Source organism: Cryptotermes secundus, unplaced genomic scaffold (genome assembly GCF_002891405.2).
Source record: "Cryptotermes secundus unplaced genomic scaffold, Csec_1.0 scaffold178, whole genome shotgun sequence".
NCBI lineage: Eukaryota > Metazoa > Arthropoda > Insecta > Blattodea > Kalotermitidae > Cryptotermes > Cryptotermes secundus.
Genome location: NW_019728499.1, coordinates 548112 through 569360, shown reverse-complemented (window position 1 = coordinate 569360; position 21249 = coordinate 548112). Strand labels below are relative to the sequence as shown.

Here is a 21249-nt window from a genome sequence, read left to right as displayed (position 1 = left end):
TGGGAACGTTACCCCTAGACTACGGAGGCCGCTTACTATACACATAAAAAAGTATAACTTTTTTGCCTAATCATATTCAAATATTATGTTACAACATGTGATGTTATGTTCTTTGATGGTAAAAACAAGGTTAATTGAATTCTTTTATCATAAAAGTTATATTAAATACAGCATTTTTAATAAAGTGCTTAAAATTATTTGCAAAGGATATTGAAATGCCCAACAGCAGCGGGCATTTAAATAAACTACCAGCTCACCCTGTCACCATTCAGAAAATCCAGCATTTTAAAGTTTAAGGTTAAAATCTTCTCAAGAGTTTACTGACAATTTTCAACAGACTTCTAATTAGTCCTCAAAAATTTTGCATGGCAGACATCCATATGAAGTTTAGTTTTGTCCATGCTCTGCTGAGCATTCCTGTAGCAACAGTAGCAGTGACTGCCATAATTCCTGTAAGTGCTCCAGTTCATGAATTTTTTGCAGAATGAATAGAGTGTAATGTATCTCTTCAAAAGAAAATCTTATTCAGATTGGAACACAATTGAGTTACTTTTGTTAATCCAGTAACCTATAAATGATAATGTCAGCCTCTTGAAGATTTCACTGAAATGTAATGGAGTACAGTCTTATTGAAAAATAACTGGCTTTCCAATCTTAGAGTTCACTGTCAGCTGTTAGAAAAACAGGTAGTTCCAATGTAATGTGATAAATTTGGCTGTAAAATAGTAATGTCTGATATTGTGGTTTTGCATTAGTTCACATCTAGCATTCATTTTTGGATTAATAAATGTTTTTTATAATACAGCATGAGTATATTCGAAGTTCCTACAGGATGGTTACCATAATACAAAGGCAAGAGTACCTGATCACAGATTTCAGATGCTGCCACGTTAGCATCACAGAAAACTGAAAGGAAGACTGTTTTAGTTCGTTCTGTTTAAAAATACAATATATCTCTAATGTTATGTACTAATTCTTTAAGTGTGATACTCTTTTTTTTTTATTACCTTGCATATTTAACTACCCATACTGATAGAGCTACCAGTGTTCTTTGGGAAGATTGGATTTTAATCAGTATTTATGTGAATATATTAATACCTGCTCTGTTTTTCTGTACAAAATATTATCAGTGCTATACTTTGACATCTGCCTTTGAAGATTCACATTCTTTTGAGAAGGTGAAATTGTGTTTCAGAGGATTCCAATATGGATCAGATAACGCCGAAAGAAGTGAAGATACTGGAGACAGCTGAGGATATTCAGGAGCGTAGAGAGCAAGTTTTACATCGTTATGGAGACTTCAAGTCTGAGGCAAGAGCAAAGAGGGAGAAGTTGGAGGATTCACGACGTTTCCAGGTAATGTAACCATAATATTCATGTCAGAAGAGTTTGGATGACCATATTTTGGCTATATTAGGTTAGCTTGTGTGAATGTATTGGAATATAGCCTGAGTCAGAAATGAAGCAAAAGTCTAGTGAAATGTATAATCGCTCAGCTAATGACACTTCCAACCAAGAAAATCCTATATCTTATCTATCTAGGACACGTAATCAACCTTTTCCCCCTATTACATTAAATTGTGTATCGTCAAAGGAAGTAGAAGATATTATAAAATCCTTGAAAACAAAAAATTCATATGGATATGATGGGATATCCACTAAAATTTTAAAAGTTAGCAGTCCCTATATTTCTTCTCCTCTAACTTATTTATGTAATAGAATGCTAACAACTGGCAATTTTCCACTAAGATTAAAGTTCTCTGAAATAAAGCCCATATATAAAAAAGGTGATAAAAATGACACATCGAACTACAGACCTATTTCACTGCTCACATCAATTTCTAAGATCTTTGAAAAGGTAATCTATAATAGAATGCAACAACATATCAAGAAAAATAATATTCTTGCTAATGAACAGTTTGGATTTAGACATGCACGATCAACAGATGATGCAGCTTACTATCTTATTAATAATATCTTAACTGCTTTAAATAACAAAGAAATTGTGGGCGGTGTTTTTTGTGATCTTCACAAGGCCTTTGATAGTGTCAACTATGATATTCTGCTTTCGAAGTTGAATCATTACGGGATTAAAGGAAGGGCTTATGATGTAATTAGATCCTATTTATCAGATAGATACCAGAGAGTAATAGTTGTTTCTGACTCAATTAAATTCTACTCTAAATGGGAGCCTGTTACCGTAGGAGTCCCTCAAGGATCCATACTTGGTCCCTTGCTTTTCCTTTTATATATCAATGATTTGCCTAATGCCATATCTGATGTATCCTATCCAGTCTTGTTTGCGGATGACACAAGTCTAATAATTAATAATCCTGACACCCCAAGATTTGAAAAAGATATAAATATAGTTTTAGAAAAATTAAATAAATGGTTTAGTAGTAATTTATTACTACTAAATCCTACAAAAACTTACTTTCTACAATTTATAACTAAAAACACAAGAGTTTTAGATTTACATATACTATGTGGGAATAAACAAATAACCAATATGGAGGTTACAAAATTTCTAGGTTTGGTTATTGATCATAAATTGTCTTGGCAAACCCATATTGACCAAATGATACCCAAATTAAATAAGGCATCCTATATAATTAGAGTATTAAAACCTCTTTTATCCTTGGAGTGCCTAAAAACTGTTTATTTCTCCCTAGTTCATTCAATAATATCTTACGGCATAATATTTTGGGGGAGTTCGGCTCATGCAAAAATCATATTTCAAATACAGAAAAGAATAATAAGAATTATTACCAATTCGCGTAATATAGATTCGTGCCGTAATTTATTTAAGGAGTTACATATTCTGCCACTTCAGTCTCAATATATATTTTCTTTACTTATGCTGGTTGTCAAGAATAGAGATTGCTATATAACAAACTCTGATGTCCACACACGTAATACCAGATTTAATCATGACTTGCATCTTCCAGTGGTAAACTTAACGATATTTCAGAAAGGTGGATGGTATTCTGGTATCAAACTTTATAACCACCTCCCTCCAGAGCTTAAACAATTATCTTATGACATTCCTGGATTTAAAGTGGCGTTAAAGAAGTTTCTTATCACCAGTTCTTTTTATACTGTTGAAGAATACTACTGCTGGAAGAAAGATTGACACCTCATGTATATATTTTAATCATGTATGTAATTTTAAATGTTATTTTGATTTATGAATGTATTATGGTACTGTAGTTTTGTTGTATTTTGACGATGATGAATGTCTGATTATGTATGTATATTTATATGTTATATTGTATTATTGACTTGTTCTGTATCTGAGGCAGATGCCTCTATGGATTTTTTTGGAACTGTAAATAAATGACATGACATGGATATCAGTCTGGTAGCCAAGTGTATATGGCCAAATGTGCATATGAATGTTTAAATGGAAGGCACTGTTATGTGCTTTTATTTTTTCAGTACTTTAAACGAGATGCAGACGAACTCGAATCTTGGATATACGAGAAACTCCAAGCAGCTTCAGATGAGAGCTACAAAGATCCCACCAACTTGCAGGTAAGGATGGAATTTTTGTTTTTCCCCCCACCCCCCAGTAGTGTGGAGTGGTAAGATTCTGTGTGTGTGCATGTGTGTTTGCTTTACATATATCGTTTTGTCATCTCTAGTAGGCAGAGTGTACATACTTAACATTTGTTAAAAAAAGTTTATTTTATTCTTCCTTATTCTCTCTAGTATCTTAATGAAAGTTTATGAAAAAATGATTTTTTAATTTTGCAAAAATGCTATTTTAAAATATTCAAGTATACTGATTTCTTTCTTGTAATAAGGTATTATGAGAAACCTATTAATGTGAAGTGTAATCCACCGGGTGGGAAACGTATATTGGGACAATAAGAAGTACATAATGAGATCTGCCTTCCACTACTTCTCGTCTAGGCCTACTTATTTGATTATGCAGCACAACAAATTTTTCATTTTTTTCAGTAACTTATAAAATAAGCTGCTCTTGGCTAAATCATGTACACTGAACACAAAAGTGAGAATCAAAAAAGTTGTAATATGCGCAGCCTGTTTGTTATTCTTCATTCTTTTGTATGCAAGCCATAGAAAGTATATACCATGAATTATGCATTTTTAAATAATGACAAAAATTATGAGTACGGTAAAAAAATACAAAAGTGAAGATGTTTGGAATTGTCATATTAGAATTAATTTAAAAAGCTAGTTTTCTTTTACATTACCAAAACCTTGTTCACTAGTGTCATTTTACATTGCTTCTTTTAGGCAAAAATTCAGAAACATCAAGCTTTTGAAGCTGAGGTTGCTGCCCATAGTAATGCAATTGTAGTTTTGGACAATACTGGAATGGAAATGATCAATCAGGCACATTTTGCCTCTGATATAATACGCAGGAGACTTGGTAAGTTTATATGCATTTTCATACACTTTACTTGTCCAGTATTTTGTAAGGTAAACCATGTTCCACAGTGTTACACCATATTTCCATTTTACTGTTTAATTTCTGTATTGTACCTGTAATCCATCAGTCTTCGTAATTGTGGATGCACACATATTTCCAAAACTCCAGTTGTTGAATGCATATGTCCTGCAGTGCTGTTATTGTGACAAAATAAATTTTGTGATCTGAAGAAAAGTGGATAGGTGGGCGTTTGGGGTTTTGACTGCTCAGTTGATAGGACAAGATTCTGTCTCATGGCAACTTCTGGGCCTTGCTCACACAAGGAGATAAAGAACACTTGAAACACACACTCCACTCGACACTGTCACTCTTTATTACAGATGTGAAAGAGAATTACCTAGTACAAGGCTGTCCACTCCAGCAACTTAGCTGATTAATTCTCATTTACGCCGATCGTGTTCTTGCTTGCTGGCTACTTGGTCAGATGAGGTTGTATTTCGCTTGTAGTGACTTTGTGCTTATAGAATTTGTGTACTGGACTTGGGCAACACCAATTTAGTGTTCGGGACGTCCGAATATCGTGATGCTACTCTGTTAACTCTCCTTAAACGACTGTTCTCTCCAGAGAGGCAGAAATCTTGTCGGCTCTGGGAACACCTGGTTTCCTCCTCTGAATTTTGATGATTGGCTGCACCTATAAATGGGGTGTTAGTCTCATTTTCATTCCACCAATCCCTAACGAGATCCAAGTAAATTTGGGCCTAAGTACTAGACGGTCCCTCTGAGAGCTCTCAAATAAATAAAGGTACACTAACGATTGCTTGGCACGCCCCTCTGAAAATTATTGCGAGTCATTTCTGTCAAGTCTCAAATATTCAAAGACTCGTACCGCTGAAGTTCAGCATTGAAATTCCCAGAAAATGCAGTGGGATACTTCCTGTTCTGTTCTGTGTCTACAAGTTGCATGCAGCTTGCTTGTCCCTAAGAAAGACCAGATGTCCTTCTTGGTGCCCGCTGGTGCTGGGTCAATCGTGTATCATCCTTTGTTATCTGGTGTTACATTTCATTTATATGTAGTAGCTTATAATTAATACTGTAAATGGACAACATTGATGATGTTCCTTCATGGTGTGGTAATATTAATGAAATGCATATTGGTAAGTCTCCCATACTGAATTTCATTAAGATCTTTGAGATGGTTTGTTGTGTACGTGGAAGAGCTCATTTGTGGTCTTATGGAAACTAGGCTCTATTATTGATCATTGATCAGTAATGGATGAAAATAAGAATTTGTCATCCTATTCCTGTAAGTTACAGCTGAAGACCTAGTAATAAAGCAAAGCATAGAGTTATAAATTCAAACCATATTTCAAAATTTATCATAGCTCTTCATCTGAAACACAAGGTTTAGACTTGGAAGAGATTCAGTTTATATTTAAATTTGGATAAAATTCACAGCTGGAACTTAATAATTGAGAGCTCCAAATGGTAATTTCAAATTGATATGGCCACTTAAGCCTACACTGTGAAGCCCAACATAATTTGTTAAAAGAATTTTATTTAATGTTAAACAGATTGAAGGGTGTTTCACACAAAATTTATATAGTTTATGAGAACATATTGTATCATGTTCATTAATTCAATGTAATAAGCCATTTTTGAGGAAATGGCTGTTTATGTCTGAAATGAATTGTTTCATAAGACTTCTAAGATTTGATGTGTGACAGTACATGGAATATGCAGTAAGATTAAATTTTATTATATATAGTGGTTAATAAGAATGAAAAGACATAAGTTCAATGAGGGCAGAAGCCCTTTTCTAGGCCTTTAAATATTAGTAAATTACTAAATATGTGTTCTGTATAGTAGATTCAGGAACTTCGATGAATAAGCATTTTTTAAAATGGCTGTCATATGTTTTTTATTAACCTTCCAGAGGAGCTTCATCGTCTGTGGGAGTTACTTCTGTCCAAGCTAGCTGAGAAGGGAATGAAGCTGCAGCAAGCCCTTGTGCTGGTGCAGTTTTTGCGCCAGTGTGATGAAGTCATGTTCTGGATTAATGATAAGGAAACATTTGTCACCACTGATGAATTTGGACATGACTTGGAGCATGTGGAGGTGCTTCAGCGCAAATTTGACGAGTTCCAAAAGGATATGGTATCCCAGGAGTATCGAGTGACAGAAGTGAATGAGTTGGCAGATAAACTGGTAGTAGAAGGTCATCCAGAACGTGACACTATTTTGCACCGCAAAGAGGTAAGTAATTGGAAGGGGTTAATATGCAGGTTGTGTAGCAGTAATGCTTTAGAATAGTTTTTGGGAGGTGCTGAGTTGGAATCTCAGCCTGGACTGCAGCAGTCCTGCAGACATGTTTAACCCCCCCCCCATGTCTCTCTCCAAGCAGGTACTGGAATAATACCTTGAGTGGGTCACAACCATTTCCTTAAAAATCCTTTCCATTCATTCATTCTACCATTTGATGCTGTATACTCAAGATACTGTCACCATCACAAAGTAAAGGAATGAAAATATGTCTGAGCACGTTTATCATGATATCCATGCGTTTTAAATTTTCAGCTTGGAAATGGACACAGAATGTATTCCATATTATTTATATGTAGTCACAGAGCAACATTAAGCCAGTGAATTATATCCACTTTCTGTCTAGTTGCTTCATTAGAATTCCCATTAGTCACACTCCTCACCAGATATTGAGATGATTAGGTTGAGAAAGATTGAGGTGGGTAACATATAGCAAGCATGGGCAATATGAAAAATGAACACCAAAATTTGGTCAGGGAAACCCGAAGAGAAGGGACCATTTGGTAGACCTTGGCATAGTTTGGAGGATAATATTAAAATGGATATTAAACAGGGTGGAAGGGGATGGATTGGATTTGTCTCTTAGAATAGGGACCTGTAGTGAGCTCTTGTGAACATTTAATGGCGCTTCAGCTTACATAAGTTGTGGCGAATCCCTTGAGTAGCTGTTGGGCTGGTTTTTTCATTTCATTACTCCATTTCTTGTAGTGAGGGTTAATGATGTGACCATGAACAGATTTTTTTTTTTGTGATGTTAGATGCAGAAGGTTTTAGCAGAATATGTTGGACTGTATGAAACAGTAACTTTGAAAAAGCAAAATTTGTTCAACAAAAGCAGATTTACTCTGCAGGACAAAAGCTGTGCAAGGTATTTTAGGTCTACACTTTGAATGTCTACAAGTACATTTTCATGTGTTGTACAACATAGAATATATAAACTTCTTACAAAAGAGATACTTTCTGGACATGAACACTATCACTAGAACCATGCATAATGTCAGTTTTGAATAAAGAAATGCATGTTAAAATGGTTTGTAAAATGTGAAAAAACATACTGCATATTTGTTAGAAAAATTAAAAATGTTTAATGTTGACCACAAACTGGGAGTATAACCTGAATACAAGGGTGACCTGTATGCTTATGAGCGGAGCAGGGGAAAGTGGAAAAATTCATTTTTTTACCTATGTGAAGCTTGTGTATGTTTAGCAATGAGTTGTATTTGATTTCAGAATCTGGTTGTCAGTCCAATATTGACACTTTTGCTGGATTTTTAAATTTGTGTCACCTGCATGTGATTTTGGTATATGAGAAGTTTTTTTATACAGGGTGTCCTAGGAGGAATGTGCCAAACTTCGGGAGGGTGTTCCTTATGTTAAAGTATGCCGATATAACCCAAAACACCTATGTCCAAAGTTGAACGGTTACGGAGATAATGGCCAGAGAAGTGTCAAACTTTGACCGGGGTTACACACTTGTTGATTACAAAACAGATATTAAAACTGGCAGGAATATGTGGATTCTGTAATGTTAATAATGTACGTAACATCAAACCAACTTGTGAGTGACGGAAAGCCATAAAATTGAAGTACAAAATACTCGCTCGCCATGTCATAATTGTCCTTAGGTTTCCAAGCAGTATACATAACACATGACTGGCGTGCGATGACGTAATATGGCTGCGCTATGAGCCGACCACATAACTCTTATTATACCTACATTCACGGATAATCTCTTTTGGAATTTCGTTTCCATTATCTCATGTGGATTATTATGGGACCACGTATGCACATTTCGTAAATTATTTACACCGTCCAGGGTAAAAGACGCCTCATCACTACACATGACACATGAATGGCAAGCGCTGGTGTAACATGACTGACTGCATATTCTGCTATAAGCCAACTACATAAGTATTAAAATACAGTACCTGCTTTATAGTAATTGTTCAAAGTGTCCTCCGCCAGCTGCAATGCAGTTTTCGGCACGCATCATGAGGGATTGGGTAGCAGAAGCAATGTTGCCTGAATGGTGACGTATGTGCTCTGCCGCTGCAAAAATACGATTCCGCAGTGCTTCTCGGGAATCGACCTTAGTTTCGTAGACTAAGGTCTTCATGTGGCCCCAGAGGTAATAATCTAGAGGCGTAAGATCTGGCGACCTCGGTGGCCATGCAATGGGACCACCACGACCTATCCAGCGGTTAGGGAAGGATTCATCTAAGTAGTGTCTCACGTGCTGAGTATAATGTGGAGGAGCCCCATCATGTTGGAAGTACATTTTCCTCCTTATCGTTAACGGGATGTCTTCCAACAAACATGGTAACTCATTCCTTAGGAAGGCTCCATACGTGTTTCCAGTTAAATTGTTGTGAAACACAAAAGGTCCGATCAACCTGTTCCCAAGCACACCACACCATACATTCACAGAAAATCTCTTTTGGAATTTCGTTTCCATTATCTCATGTGGATTATTATGGGACCACGTATGAATATTTCGTAAATTATTTACACCGTCCCGGGTAAACGACGCCTCATCACTGAATAAAATGACGCTTAACAGTTCGGGATGAGCTTTTATCCAGTGGCAGAAATCCATACGCTGAGCATGGTCGCCTGGTTCCAGATGTTGTACCCTTTGATCATGGTAAGGATACAGGTCTTCGTCATGTAAAGTTCGCCACACCTGCATACGTGATACGCCGATGCGAGAGGCCATTCTACGAGTGGAGAGACGCGGACTTCTATCAATCATGCGAAGAATGTTCTCTCGTGTGTTTCTCATTTGTACATCCTCCCTTTCCGACTGCACAGAAACACTCGGAAGAGAACCAGTCTCACGCAATGTCTGGTGAATTCGCGTAAATACACTTCGAGATGGAATCCTTCGATCGGGAAAACGCCTTTGGTACTCTTCAACAGCAGCACGTGCATTGCCACCGCAAAATCCATACACAAAATGCATATCACAATACTCGACGTGTGAAAACACAAAAGGCATTTCAGCAACTCATCACACAACTAATTTACCACCCATTCACGACCCCACAGCAAAGTAATCTGTAGGCAGCGCATGAGCTTACGCTAGTGTGACTCGCGGCACTCAAGGACAAACAGATAAGGGTCTCAGCTGACAGGTACGTATAGTGCGTGGACCTGCAAGAAGACCACACTTTTCTCGGGCCATTATCTCCGTAACCGTTCAACTTTGGACATAGGTGTTTTGGGTTATATCGGCATACTTTAACATAAGGAACACCCTCCCGAAGTTTGGCACATTCCTCCTGGGACACCCTGTATATATATATGAGGAAGGAAGGGAATGACTTGAGCACTCATTGTATTTACATTTTGTGAGTCCACATGAGAACTCTTTGACTGAGCCACTTCAGTGGATTAATTGAACAGAAAATATTTTGTTTAGCCTACAAAAGATGTGTGTTATATTGTTGAGTGGTATGTTTATATGTTCTCTATTTAGGAATTGAATGAGGCATGGATGCGACTGAAGCAGTTGGCTTTGATGCGACAAGAAAAGCTGTTTGGAGCTCATGAGATTCAGCGTTTCAACCGTGATGCAGATGAGACTGTTGCATGGATCTCTGAGAAAGATGTTGTATTGTCATCAGATGATTATGGTCGTGATCTGGCCAGTGTGCAGACTCTCCAGGTAGAAATATGGATGATTTGTGTATATATCTCGTTCAGAATTTGTGTGTGGAATTAAAGGTATTATGTTGCTCCATTTCTATAATTTCAGCGTAAACATGAAGGTGTTGAGAGAGATTTGGCAGCTCTGGAAGACAAAGTGACTACTTTGGGACAGGAAGCTGACAGATTGTGTGGAATCCATGCAGACCACGCTGATCAGATTCAGGCAAAACGGGCAGAGATTGTTGAATATTGGGAGAGCCTTACAACAAAGGCTAAGGTTTGTTCCTTTTTATATAGTTTGCTAAGAATGGTGTATACACTGATTTAGGCAATGTCTACATGAGTGCACAAAATGTGTCCGTTGTAACGAACGTACTTTGCTGAGGTCACCACACGGTTGCAGAATGAGGTGCCTAGTTTTTTGTCCGCATTGGAGCCAGAAGAAAGTGTAGCATTCACCTCTCTTGTTTATTTCTATAACGGAAGTCACGACGTTCATTAAAACGGACGCATTTTGTGCGCTTGTGTAGACGCTGCCTTACATTATTTGGTTGACTAGGATTGGTTCATTCTGCTTCTTTGGTACATGTCCCAGCTATTGGTGAGCAAAATTTAAGATGTTGCAGTAGATCCATTTTTGGAATTATGTAAAAGTAATTGTAACTTGATTGTAATGAAAACTATAAGGTAAGTCAGGGTGAAGTGTTTTGAATGGGAAATTAAGAAATGTAGAGTAAGCATAAAATGTCCAATTTCATATTTAACGATGATTGTAGACAATTAAAGAGTTCCAATCTAAAGCTCTTGAAATGTGTAATGAAAATTGAGCAGTTAATATTTCACACCTCTGTTGGATAGTGACTGGATTCCCACTGCAAAGTCCTTCATGTTTAGTCCTGTGTTTCATCATCATGGGTGAAGTGGCACTGGAGAGGGTTTCTATGAGCCTCCCCCCCTCACCTGTTGTCATTCCACTTTTGGTCCATACTCATCTGTTACTATGTCCTGAGGCGTGCAATTGCTTTAACCAGGCAGCACATTGTCACATCTGTATTCTTCTAAAATTTAGGCCTTTTATAATGCAGAACATGGCTTCCTACAGAGGATGGAAGTTAGCTTTAGGTTATGTTGGTAGCAGAATAATTGTGCTTTTGCCCACAAAAATGAAAATAAAGTGTCTCATTAATCACCAAAAAAAGTTCCTTTTTAAGAAGTTTATTCAGTAAAATAGCAGATTAATCAGAATGGTTACGAAAAAGCAGGTCTTCAATAAACCTGCCTGCTTATTTATGATACAGCAGTAAAAATTGTTGTGCATTTCGTGATGACTCCACAGGTTGGTTGCAATTCTAATCTTATTCCATGTAACTGAAGAATTACTATTGTACATGATTTATTCCCTGTGGTACCGACTTGTGATTACAGTATAAAACATGTAGAACATAGCATCATTGTTTTACTTTGCTAGTGTGATTGAAGAATTGTAGCTTTAATGGTACTTAAATTTTGCCTGAGTGTGCCATGTGATAGACCTTGATTGGATACCTCCACATTCTTCACAAGTTCATAATTGCTGTCTCATATTGAGCAGCTGAGCTGTTAATTTCTTATAATTGCCTTAATTCTTATTTAGGTAATAAAGTATGATTGAGACTGTTTGGTCTTGAGTGGATCACAATCAGTGAAATTTTCATGCAATTTTTTAATGCAAGTCTAAATGAAACATTTCTACATAATCCTTGAAGTTAATATTTGTACAAATAAACATGAAACTTCATAAATCATATGGTATACTCAGGTCTGTTATGACAGATGTGACTGATGATGATGTGAATTTGATGTTTGTCATCATTTGATACCTCTGATGTAATTGTGCTTGTCATTGACGATGTACCGAATTTTATCTTCGTAATAAAACTCACGTTGCAGAATGCAACCCCAAACAATGTTTCTCCATAATCAAACTCAGGAATTTATTGCCTAATAAAAACAGCATTTAGGGAGTGCCTTTTTCTCCTTTGTGACACAACTCATTATGTCACTCATGTTATGAGTCACTTGGGACTCATTCCCATAGATTATGCTTGCCCTGGTGGCTATATTGATGACTGAGGCTTTTGAAATCAGGTCGATGGGTGTTTCTGATCTGTACTGCTACCAGTAGAGCTTCTTTAACACACATATCCATCCCAGTTCTGGAAAGCAAGGGGAAGGAGACAGCTACAGTACCCAAAGTGACAGTTGCTGCGTTTCCTTGGACAAAGGATCATTAGTTCTTATTGATGTATGACTGTATGAAAGTCTCAAAATTCAGTTGCGAGAGACTGAACACTCACCGCGGAATTGTTTGCATGACACATGACACTGTGTAGTTGAAATAGTATTATTAAGTAAACTGTCATAAAACAAAACAAAGTAATTCTGTAGAGTAATATGTTAAGATTACCTGTAGACTTTCTGAGGTCTGTAGAGATTTCATTGGAAAAGAGCTGTTTCTGTCTTTTTGTCACTTGTTGGTATCTGTTGCAGGAACGTAGACAGAAGCTGGATGAATCATATTATTTGCATCGTTTTCTGGCTGACTTCCGTGATCTTATATCGTGGATCAATGACATGAAGGCAATCATCTCTGCTGATGAACTTGCTAAGGATGTGGCTGGGGCAGAGGCGCTATTAGAACGTCACCAAGAGCATAAAGTAAATCCTACTATCCTTCTGTGATATCCAGTGACCATGACCTGTCTGAACTGTGGAGGAGTCATTTGTTACATTGTTGGCATTGGTATATGAACCATAAAGTGGCTGGGTTCAGTTCGCAGCAAAGGTTATGGTCTGCACAAGGTTCAATTCCAAGCAGATCACTCACCTCCATGTAGTGCCATGGTGAAGAAGCTGTGGCTCCACTCATTCATATGTCTTCATGGCATAGTACTTAAGCGTGGACAGATTTATCTTACAACAGCTTTGCTAGGTGATTTGTACAGTTGTGGTACATGGTCTCTTTATTTTGAGCATAGAACATAAATTACAAACTAAAAGTATTGTTTTGTGATAGACTATAATATATTACAAGTATTTGAGAACAAGGTGTTCAGAAAAATGTTTAATCTTGAGAAGTATGAAGTAAGTATACAGTTCGAGATATTACAAAAAGAGAAAATTGTGGTGTGTGGATGTCACCTAGTATTGCTAGAGCAGTGATGTACAGGAGTTTATGATATGCAGAACATGCATCTTGGATGGTGGAGACAAAAGGTAAATACAGAATAGAGGTGAGGAATCCTGTTTGCATTTGTTGTCAGGGCGAAATTGATGCCCGCGAGGACAGCTTTCGTGCCACTGCTGAAGCTGGACAGTTGCTGTTAGATAGAGCGCATTATGCATCAGAGGAAGTGAAAGAGAAGCTTGTGGTTCTTGCCTCAGAGAAAACATCACTGCTCTCAATGTGGGAAGAACGTCGTATCTTGTATGAGCAGTGTATGGATCTGCAACTTTTCTATCGAGACACAGAACAAGCTGATACATGGATGGCTAAGCAAGAGGTATGCTGCTATTACATTTCTCTTTGGAAACAGTATTGTATATTGTTGCAATTTTCTTGGCCTGAGAACAGTATTGTATAACTTAAGTATACTTTTCTCCATTCTTGTCGAATTTTTATAGGCTTTTTTGGCCAATGAAGATCTTGGTGACTCTCTGGATTCTGTTGAGGCTCTTATTAAGAAACATGAAGATTTTGAGAAGTCTCTGGCTGCTCAAGAAGAGAAAATTAAAGCATTGGATGAATTCGCAACTAAGCTGATTGAAGGCCAGCACTATGCAGCTGATGATGTAGCTCAGCGTAGAGCTATGGTGAGTGTCAGTCGGTGCCTTGTTTGAAAGTTCACAGAGCATTAGCTCATTGGATCTTCCCATTTATAGCCATACACATTTTCTGTGTTCCTCGCTCATTGTAGAAAATGTTATGAATATTGTATAACATAATTACACGCTTATTGTTAAGTGTTCATTTTATTTTATGCCTGATACGCTATTCACTTTTACTTGGATATTACCAAAAATGTAGGGTAAAGAAGGTAACAGTAAACCTGTACAAACAGCTCCCCCCCCCCACGGATAGCTGTGGAAATCCTGCTTCTGCTTAGAATTGAGACATCTAGACGAAGGAGCCACATATAAGGGAAAAAGTCAAGAATTTTGTGTTTCCTATATTTGCTGCATAGAGACTTTACTGTAGTTCTGATTTATATATATTAATTTAAATGGTAGGTGGTGTTGCAGACAGGAACATATTGTATCAAATAGTTTCTTTTTTCAGTTGCTTGAGCGTCGCAATGCTTTGCTGGAGAAGTCTGCTCTCCGTCGAGCAATTCTAGAAGATTCCTATCGCTTACAACAGTTTGAGAGAGATTGTGATGAGACCAAGGGGTGGATCAATGAGAAGCTTAAATTTGCTACAGATGACAGTTACCTAGTAAGGAATTTTAGTTTTTCTTTTTGAATTTTTGTAATCGTTTTGTTTAAATCTTATACAGATTCTTGCAATTACAGGAGTGATGTAAGTAATGTTCAAATGTATTTTATCAGTAAATAATATTTTTTCATTAGGATCCTACAAATCTGAATGGGAAGGTTCAGAAACATCAGAACTTTGAGCAGGAACTGAATGCAAATAAAACCCGCATGGAAGATATAACTTCAACTGGACAAGAACTTATTGAGGCCAATCATTATGCAGCAGGTAATAAATGCAGTTGATGAAAAATGATTGAATTGCAGTCAGATGGTTAACATCTTTTGTACAATGAGAATTTTTCTGAAATTTTAATATTTGTAATTGCATTAAAATCTTATATCGTTAGTTTTATCATATGAGTATGGGTAAAAATAATGTTTGTATCAGCACAGTCTGTTTATAGATGTACTGTATGTTAGAAGTTTACAACATGTTTCAGCCTTTTGGCCATCATCAGGTATTGTACATGTACTTTTAATTTGTAAGATTTGAGGCTTTCACGGCGGTGACTATGAAGAAAGCAGTCTTCTGGGATTTTGCACCGTGTATATGTGGTGTTAACCGACGTTTCGGAGGAACGTATCGCCTCCATCTTCAGGGTAGAAGAAAAAATATATAAGAAATCTGCAAGCAAAGAGACCGTGAGAACCGGTAAAAGCAGAGTCTTCCTCCGTTCCTCCGAAACGTCGGTTAACACCACATATACACGGTGCAAAATCCCAGAAGACTGCTTTCTACTTTTAATTTGTTTGCTTTTCTCTGCATTGGCCCTTGTCTGTATGTGGGGTGTAATTTGTGTTGTCAATCATTTACTCTTTTTAATTACAATATTAGAACATGAAGTATGTGATCATAATGTTTTTTATTTCTTAGAATTCCTGAATTATAGTCTAATTAACAATTTTTAATTGGTTGTGAAGTAGTTTTTGTGCTGTGTTGTAGTATAGACTGCTCTTGCATATTTCATCATTGTGCATTTTGTAATCTTTTAATGTATAGTACATATACGTAGACTGTGTTGGCAGAAACCAAAGTAATAAATATAATGCAACACAACATGATGTGACAGTATAATATCTTAAAATGGTTGCTGAATGACCGAAATTCATTCGTCCTCTTTTTTTTTTCTTTCTTTCTTTTTTCATTGATTTTTGGGTGTAACTCTTATTTTAATGCAGTAAACAGTCAAAATTTTGTCCTTTTAAAAGGTGTGTTTTTGAAGAAAATGGCTCAGAATCTGCCCCCTCCCCCCATTTTTTTTGCTGGTGGGGTAGGTCTAAGTCCCTTGTACTGTGGCCACTTCTGGCCTATTGTACCAGCCCCAGATGATAGGTGAGGGTGATTGTGGAGCAATTGGTGGAATGAAGATTGGCAGGGGAAACTGAAATACTCGTAGAAAACCTGCCCCAGCGCCATTCTGTCAACCACAAATCCCACTTGACCAGACCCGGGATCGAACCCAGGCCACTGTGGTGGGAAGCCAGCAACTAACCGCTTGAGCTATTTCTGTCAAGTCTGTTCATTCAGTATTGAAAGGATTCAAAACTACTTGACTAGTTTAGTTCATTCTCTGTGTGATAGGCTGACACTAATTTATGTGTAACTCTTTTGATTATCTTATTATTTTAATTGTTTAAATGAACTTATTTTGTAAATTTTATTGAAATTTAATGTCCAGCATTAATTCTATAAGTGTTATATACAAAGTTCATTTACTGTAATTAAGGTCTTAATTCATGTACTTTTTTTTTTTATTAATTCAGGATGTTGCTTATTGCATCAAGATCCAATGTTTCCAATAATTAAGAATACAAGAAAGGGTGGAATTTACAACTAGTTAAGAGTGCTGTTCATTATTTCATATTGCATGGAATTTTGTGCCACTTAATTTAAGTAGCTGATACAATATCAGTGAATTAAGAATATAGTCAGTAAATGCATATTTTTTAATGTGTCATGTCATGTCATGAAGATAACAGTATAATAGTTGTAAATCCAGTTAACATTTGTGACCACAGCATTTTTGGATTGAAGATTTATTGTGTGTGGTGTTCAGATGTCATGGTACAGTAAGAATTATAAGAAGTGTTGAGTTCATACTTCTCATGCAGATCGAATCCAGGCTCGCATGGACGAGATTATTCAGCTGTGGGAAACACTGGTTGTGGCAACAGACAAAAAGGGCTCAAAGCTGCAGGAAGCATCTCAACAACAGCAGTTTAATCGAACGGTGGAGGATGTTGAATTGTGGTTGTCAGAAATAGAGGGCCAGCTCATGAGTGAGGACTATGGAAAGGTATGTTTGTGATTTATTTTTCAGCAGTCATATTGTGATAAGTACTGTTTTGTGCTGTGAGTGATATACGACATATCTCCAGTTCTGATGGTTTCCATTCAGGAGGTGGAGGTGTGGCATTGTCCTTAATGCTGTATTTCTTGTTTTCTGCTGTTTTGTATGATTATTCAAAAAGTAGAAATCTTTTCACCAAATTCTGGTTGTTTCATATTGCTGATTAGTATGTGAACTTGTCTGTTTCTAGGACTTAACTAGTGTGCAGAATCTTCAGAAGAAGCATGCATTGCTTGAAGCAGATGTTGGCTCTCACCAAGATCGAATAGAGGGAATTAGGGTGGCAGCTAGTCGGTTTGTAGAACGGGGTCACTTTGATGCTGATAACATCAAAGCTAAAGAGGTTTGTATTATTTTTCAGATGAGGATATGAATACAAAATAATACTGACTTGCAGTTTTCTTATATGGTGATAATCTGTTATTACAGTAGGTGAGGAAAGAAAAGAATTAAAATATACAAATTTATTTTTTTTAAACTTGTCATTGTAAGGGCCAGTCAATTGATACGGATCATAAATAAAGTATTTCAGCAGCTCTAGTATAGCTATGAATACTGAGCTCCATCAGAGTCCGTTAAGTAGTTTTGGAAGTGAAACATGAGAATGGACAGAATTTATTTTAGTAGAACAGAAACCAACCACATGTGACTCAGCAAGATGCATTATGTACTCATATGTTACTGCTGTGTTGTGTAAGTTGCAGCCTTCCTTCTGCCAGCTCTCTTACATAAAGACTGAGTGTATCTGCACTAAGGGTTAATGAGTTATATGTTATGCAGTTGTACAGTTGAATGCAAAAATGAAAAATCTTTTGCATGTGACACAAAAAATGGTTGATAAACTATCCACAATAGACTTACCATGTTTAAGATTAGTCTCTTTATAGATTACATTATCATCAGGCACTGAAGCTTATAATTAACGCTGTTGTCAGGAAGGTACAAAGTCAAGTTTCATCTCAGTATTCATGTACCAATAGAAAATTGGACACAGTAATTAGTACTTTGCTCACAAAATTTTTCAGAGTTATTCATGATCATAATATTGAGGGATGTATTATTCATTACTGTGGAATGCTTAGTACAATTAATATTTGTAAGCAGGTATGTTGATTTTATTATTAATCATTGATTCCTGTGTGTTCCAATGTGGATGTTTTGTGTTTCTGACCCAACTGAAATTGGCAGTTGTTATTTAACAGAAAGGGTATTTTATATGATATGTTCATTCAAAAGCAGCAATATTCTAGTTCAGAAGCAGCATTCTGGTGTGGGAGGGGGGCGGGGGGCTGAAAGAAAAAGCAAAATTTGTTGTTCTGGTCATTCTGTTAATTTCAGTAATTACAACCTGCAAATAATACTGCTATAAAAATCACTTAGGTTAAAAATTATCCATACTTTTCAGTCCATTAAATCATAATTGTTATGTACGACTCACTGTATTCAAGATGATTGGCAGGATGTTAAGAAAATTAAGGCTGAATACTGTAATTTGCTTGGAGGCAGTATGGGAAACCATGAAAATTCTGTTGATGATATTTGGTATCCTTGGAGAGATTCGAGCAGAGCTCCTTTAATACAAGTGAGATACTCTACTGCCAAGTCAACATATTTAATAAAATAATTTTTTAAGTACATGCACTCTACATTCATAACATTACATTTTTAGAAAAATTGCCACTTAAAAGTTTAATAGAGTACATGTTTGTTGATAGTTAGGTTTTCCTTATTTTGTTGTAATTTTGCGAGGGTGGTGGGAGTAACAGAATGAAAAACAATTGTAAATTACAATCATATGTGTTTCCAATATACATGGAGCTCTCTATCTTTCCTTCCATTGTGTAACTGTTTGACGGGGAAGCATTACCACTTGTTTTAGGGAATTCTGAAATGTTGACTTCAGATAGTTATGATTTTAAAAAATTCTAAATGTTATTTGAGGAAGTATTGTACTCGTGTAATTATAATGACTGCCACTTCAGCTTACAGAAAATTACACAAATGCAGGAGAAGAAGTGGGGGAAGGAAGGGGACAGAATAAAATAATTTCCTAAGATGCTGGTATTGAATTGTTCTTGGGTATGAGGGAGAAATGTAATGCGAGAACAGTTATCTGCTATTAATGTGTTCCTTATAATGCTTTGAATTTTTGTGTTCTTTGAAAAAGTAGATTTAAAATTTAGTTTGCTTATCTGTTGTTGTAGATTGTGTGTAATTCGGAGTTCATACCATTTTAACAGGTTATGCTTTATCTAGTATACAGTTGAAAATTAAGCAGATAAGGTAGAGAAATAACCTTATTTTAAGAAAAAGAGATATTTGTGATAGTGCAGTTCGAACACCTGAAGTACAGTAAAATTCCAGTTGATGTTGATCTTGATCGTGCTTTTGAGCCTTTTTCACCACATGGAAGTGGGCAGTTTTGATATTTCAGAAGTACTTAACTGCTTCCATCTTTGATCCTAAAGATGAATGTAACATGTATTTCCAAAACGTGGTCTACTTCCATGTGGTGCAAAGATGCAAGAGCAGCAACAATGTACTGAAATGCCATGAAGGTCTAAAATCAATAAATTTACTATTCTGTATAATAAAATATTGAGGTTTCCTAAATAATGTACTAAATTAACCAGGTTGCCTTGACTGAGCGCTACTCTGCACTCCAGCGACCTATGAACATTCGTAAACAACGTCTTTTGGATTCGCTTCAAGTGCAGCAGCTCTTCCGTGATGTTGAAGATGAAGAAGCCTGGATCAGAGAAAAGGAGCCTGTAGCAGCGTCAACTAATAGAGGCAAGATAAATTCATTTTGTTCCTTTCATATTCTTAGTCATTTAATCTTCAGTAATTTTCACTTAAGTAATGCAACTTAAATTATCCTTAGGCAGTTAAATTAAAGGACCATTTATTTCAGTGAAAACTTGGATATGAACCTAAATTTTTTTATTTATGAGCTAGAAATAGGCTTTTTTTCCAGTTTGAATTTCATACTTGTGATGTATTCAGGCCGTGATCTGATTGGAGTGCAGAATCTGATCAAGAAACATCAGGCTGTGTTAGCAGAGATAAACAATCATGAAAACCGAATTGCAGCAGTCTGTCAGTCAGGGCAGCAAATGCTTGATGATGGTCACTTTGCTAGTGAGGAAATCAAACAAAGAATTGGCACCCTCAATGACCATTGGACGCAACTCAAAGAGAAGGCTCTGCAGGTGAGTAAAACAATTCTGCTATATTCTATATGGTGTATGTAGTGTGTGTGTTTATGTAGTCAGGTGGAATGTATGAGGGGTAGGCCTTCTCGGCCCTTGCACCACGACCTACAGTGGTCTGTTGTGCTTTAGTTAGGTGGAAACTATTTCCCATCATACATGTATTGTGTTTACTCAGATACCACTCTCTCTCTCTCTCTCTCTCTCTCTCTTTTGGAGTGGGATGAAGATTTTGCTCTGAAACTCAAGGTCCATGTCATGTTTAGGGTTAGATTTCCTATACCTTCTGTCTTCACTGTGTAAATTGGTATGTTGGTTACATATTCCATAGCCCTGTGCTTCTCTAAAATCTTAGCTTCCCGTACAATAGATGTCCATTTACCTCTCATTTTGTCTTCATATTTTCACCTTTAGTTCTCAAAGGTCATTCTTTGCGTTTACCACCCATCTCATTCTGAGCCTTCCATTTTTCTTCTACATAATGGCTTGCTTTAAAAAATGTTCTAGGCCACTGTTGTTTGCACTTTCGCAGGTACTGCGACTTTCTCCTTTAATGTCAGATCAGGGATTTCAGAGAAAGCAGTGCAAGCCACATCCAAAATTCCACAGGTTTTGTTTCAAAATGAATGTGTATCAAGCAGCATGAGCTAGCTTAAGTTAGTTACTATAGGATTCTGACGATGGTGTATAACACATTGATATATTGGGTTTTTGGACTTTATCCATCGTCCTGGTTTTTAAGATAACAAATAAAAACACTTCGTTTCGGAAACTAGATCTGTTTCCGTCCTCAGGTGAA

At 36.6% G+C, this 21249-nt stretch overlaps 1 protein-coding gene across 4 annotated transcripts in view; it reads left to right on the top strand.

Moving 5' to 3' along the window:
* Window positions 1–21249, top strand: part of LOC111865162 (spectrin alpha chain) — a 61075-nt gene that overhangs the window by 5456 nt on the left and 34370 nt on the right. For 2 of the 4 annotated variants that reach the window (XM_023852944.1, XM_023852943.1), the window contains exons 2-16: window positions 1196–1356; window positions 3439–3534; window positions 4264–4399; window positions 6336–6655; window positions 10200–10388; window positions 10479–10649; window positions 12902–13069; window positions 13675–13914; window positions 14036–14224; window positions 14691–14846; window positions 14981–15113; window positions 17000–17184; window positions 17429–17581; window positions 19872–20031; window positions 20245–20450. In XM_023852944.1, the coding sequence (XP_023708712.1) occupies window positions 1207–1356; window positions 3439–3534; window positions 4264–4399; window positions 6336–6655; window positions 10200–10388; window positions 10479–10649; window positions 12902–13069; window positions 13675–13914; window positions 14036–14224; window positions 14691–14846; window positions 14981–15113; window positions 17000–17184; window positions 17429–17581; window positions 19872–20031; window positions 20245–20450 (2652 nt within the window). In that variant the 5' untranslated portion in view covers window positions 1196–1206. Of the gene's footprint in view, window positions 1–1195; window positions 1357–3438; window positions 3535–4263; window positions 4400–6335; window positions 6656–10199; window positions 10389–10478; window positions 10650–12901; window positions 13070–13674; window positions 13915–14035; window positions 14225–14690; window positions 14847–14980; window positions 15114–16999; window positions 17185–17428; window positions 17582–19871; window positions 20032–20244; window positions 20451–21249 lie in introns of those variants that run through there. The other 2 variants (XM_023852946.2, XM_023852945.2) reach the window with 1 other exon arrangement.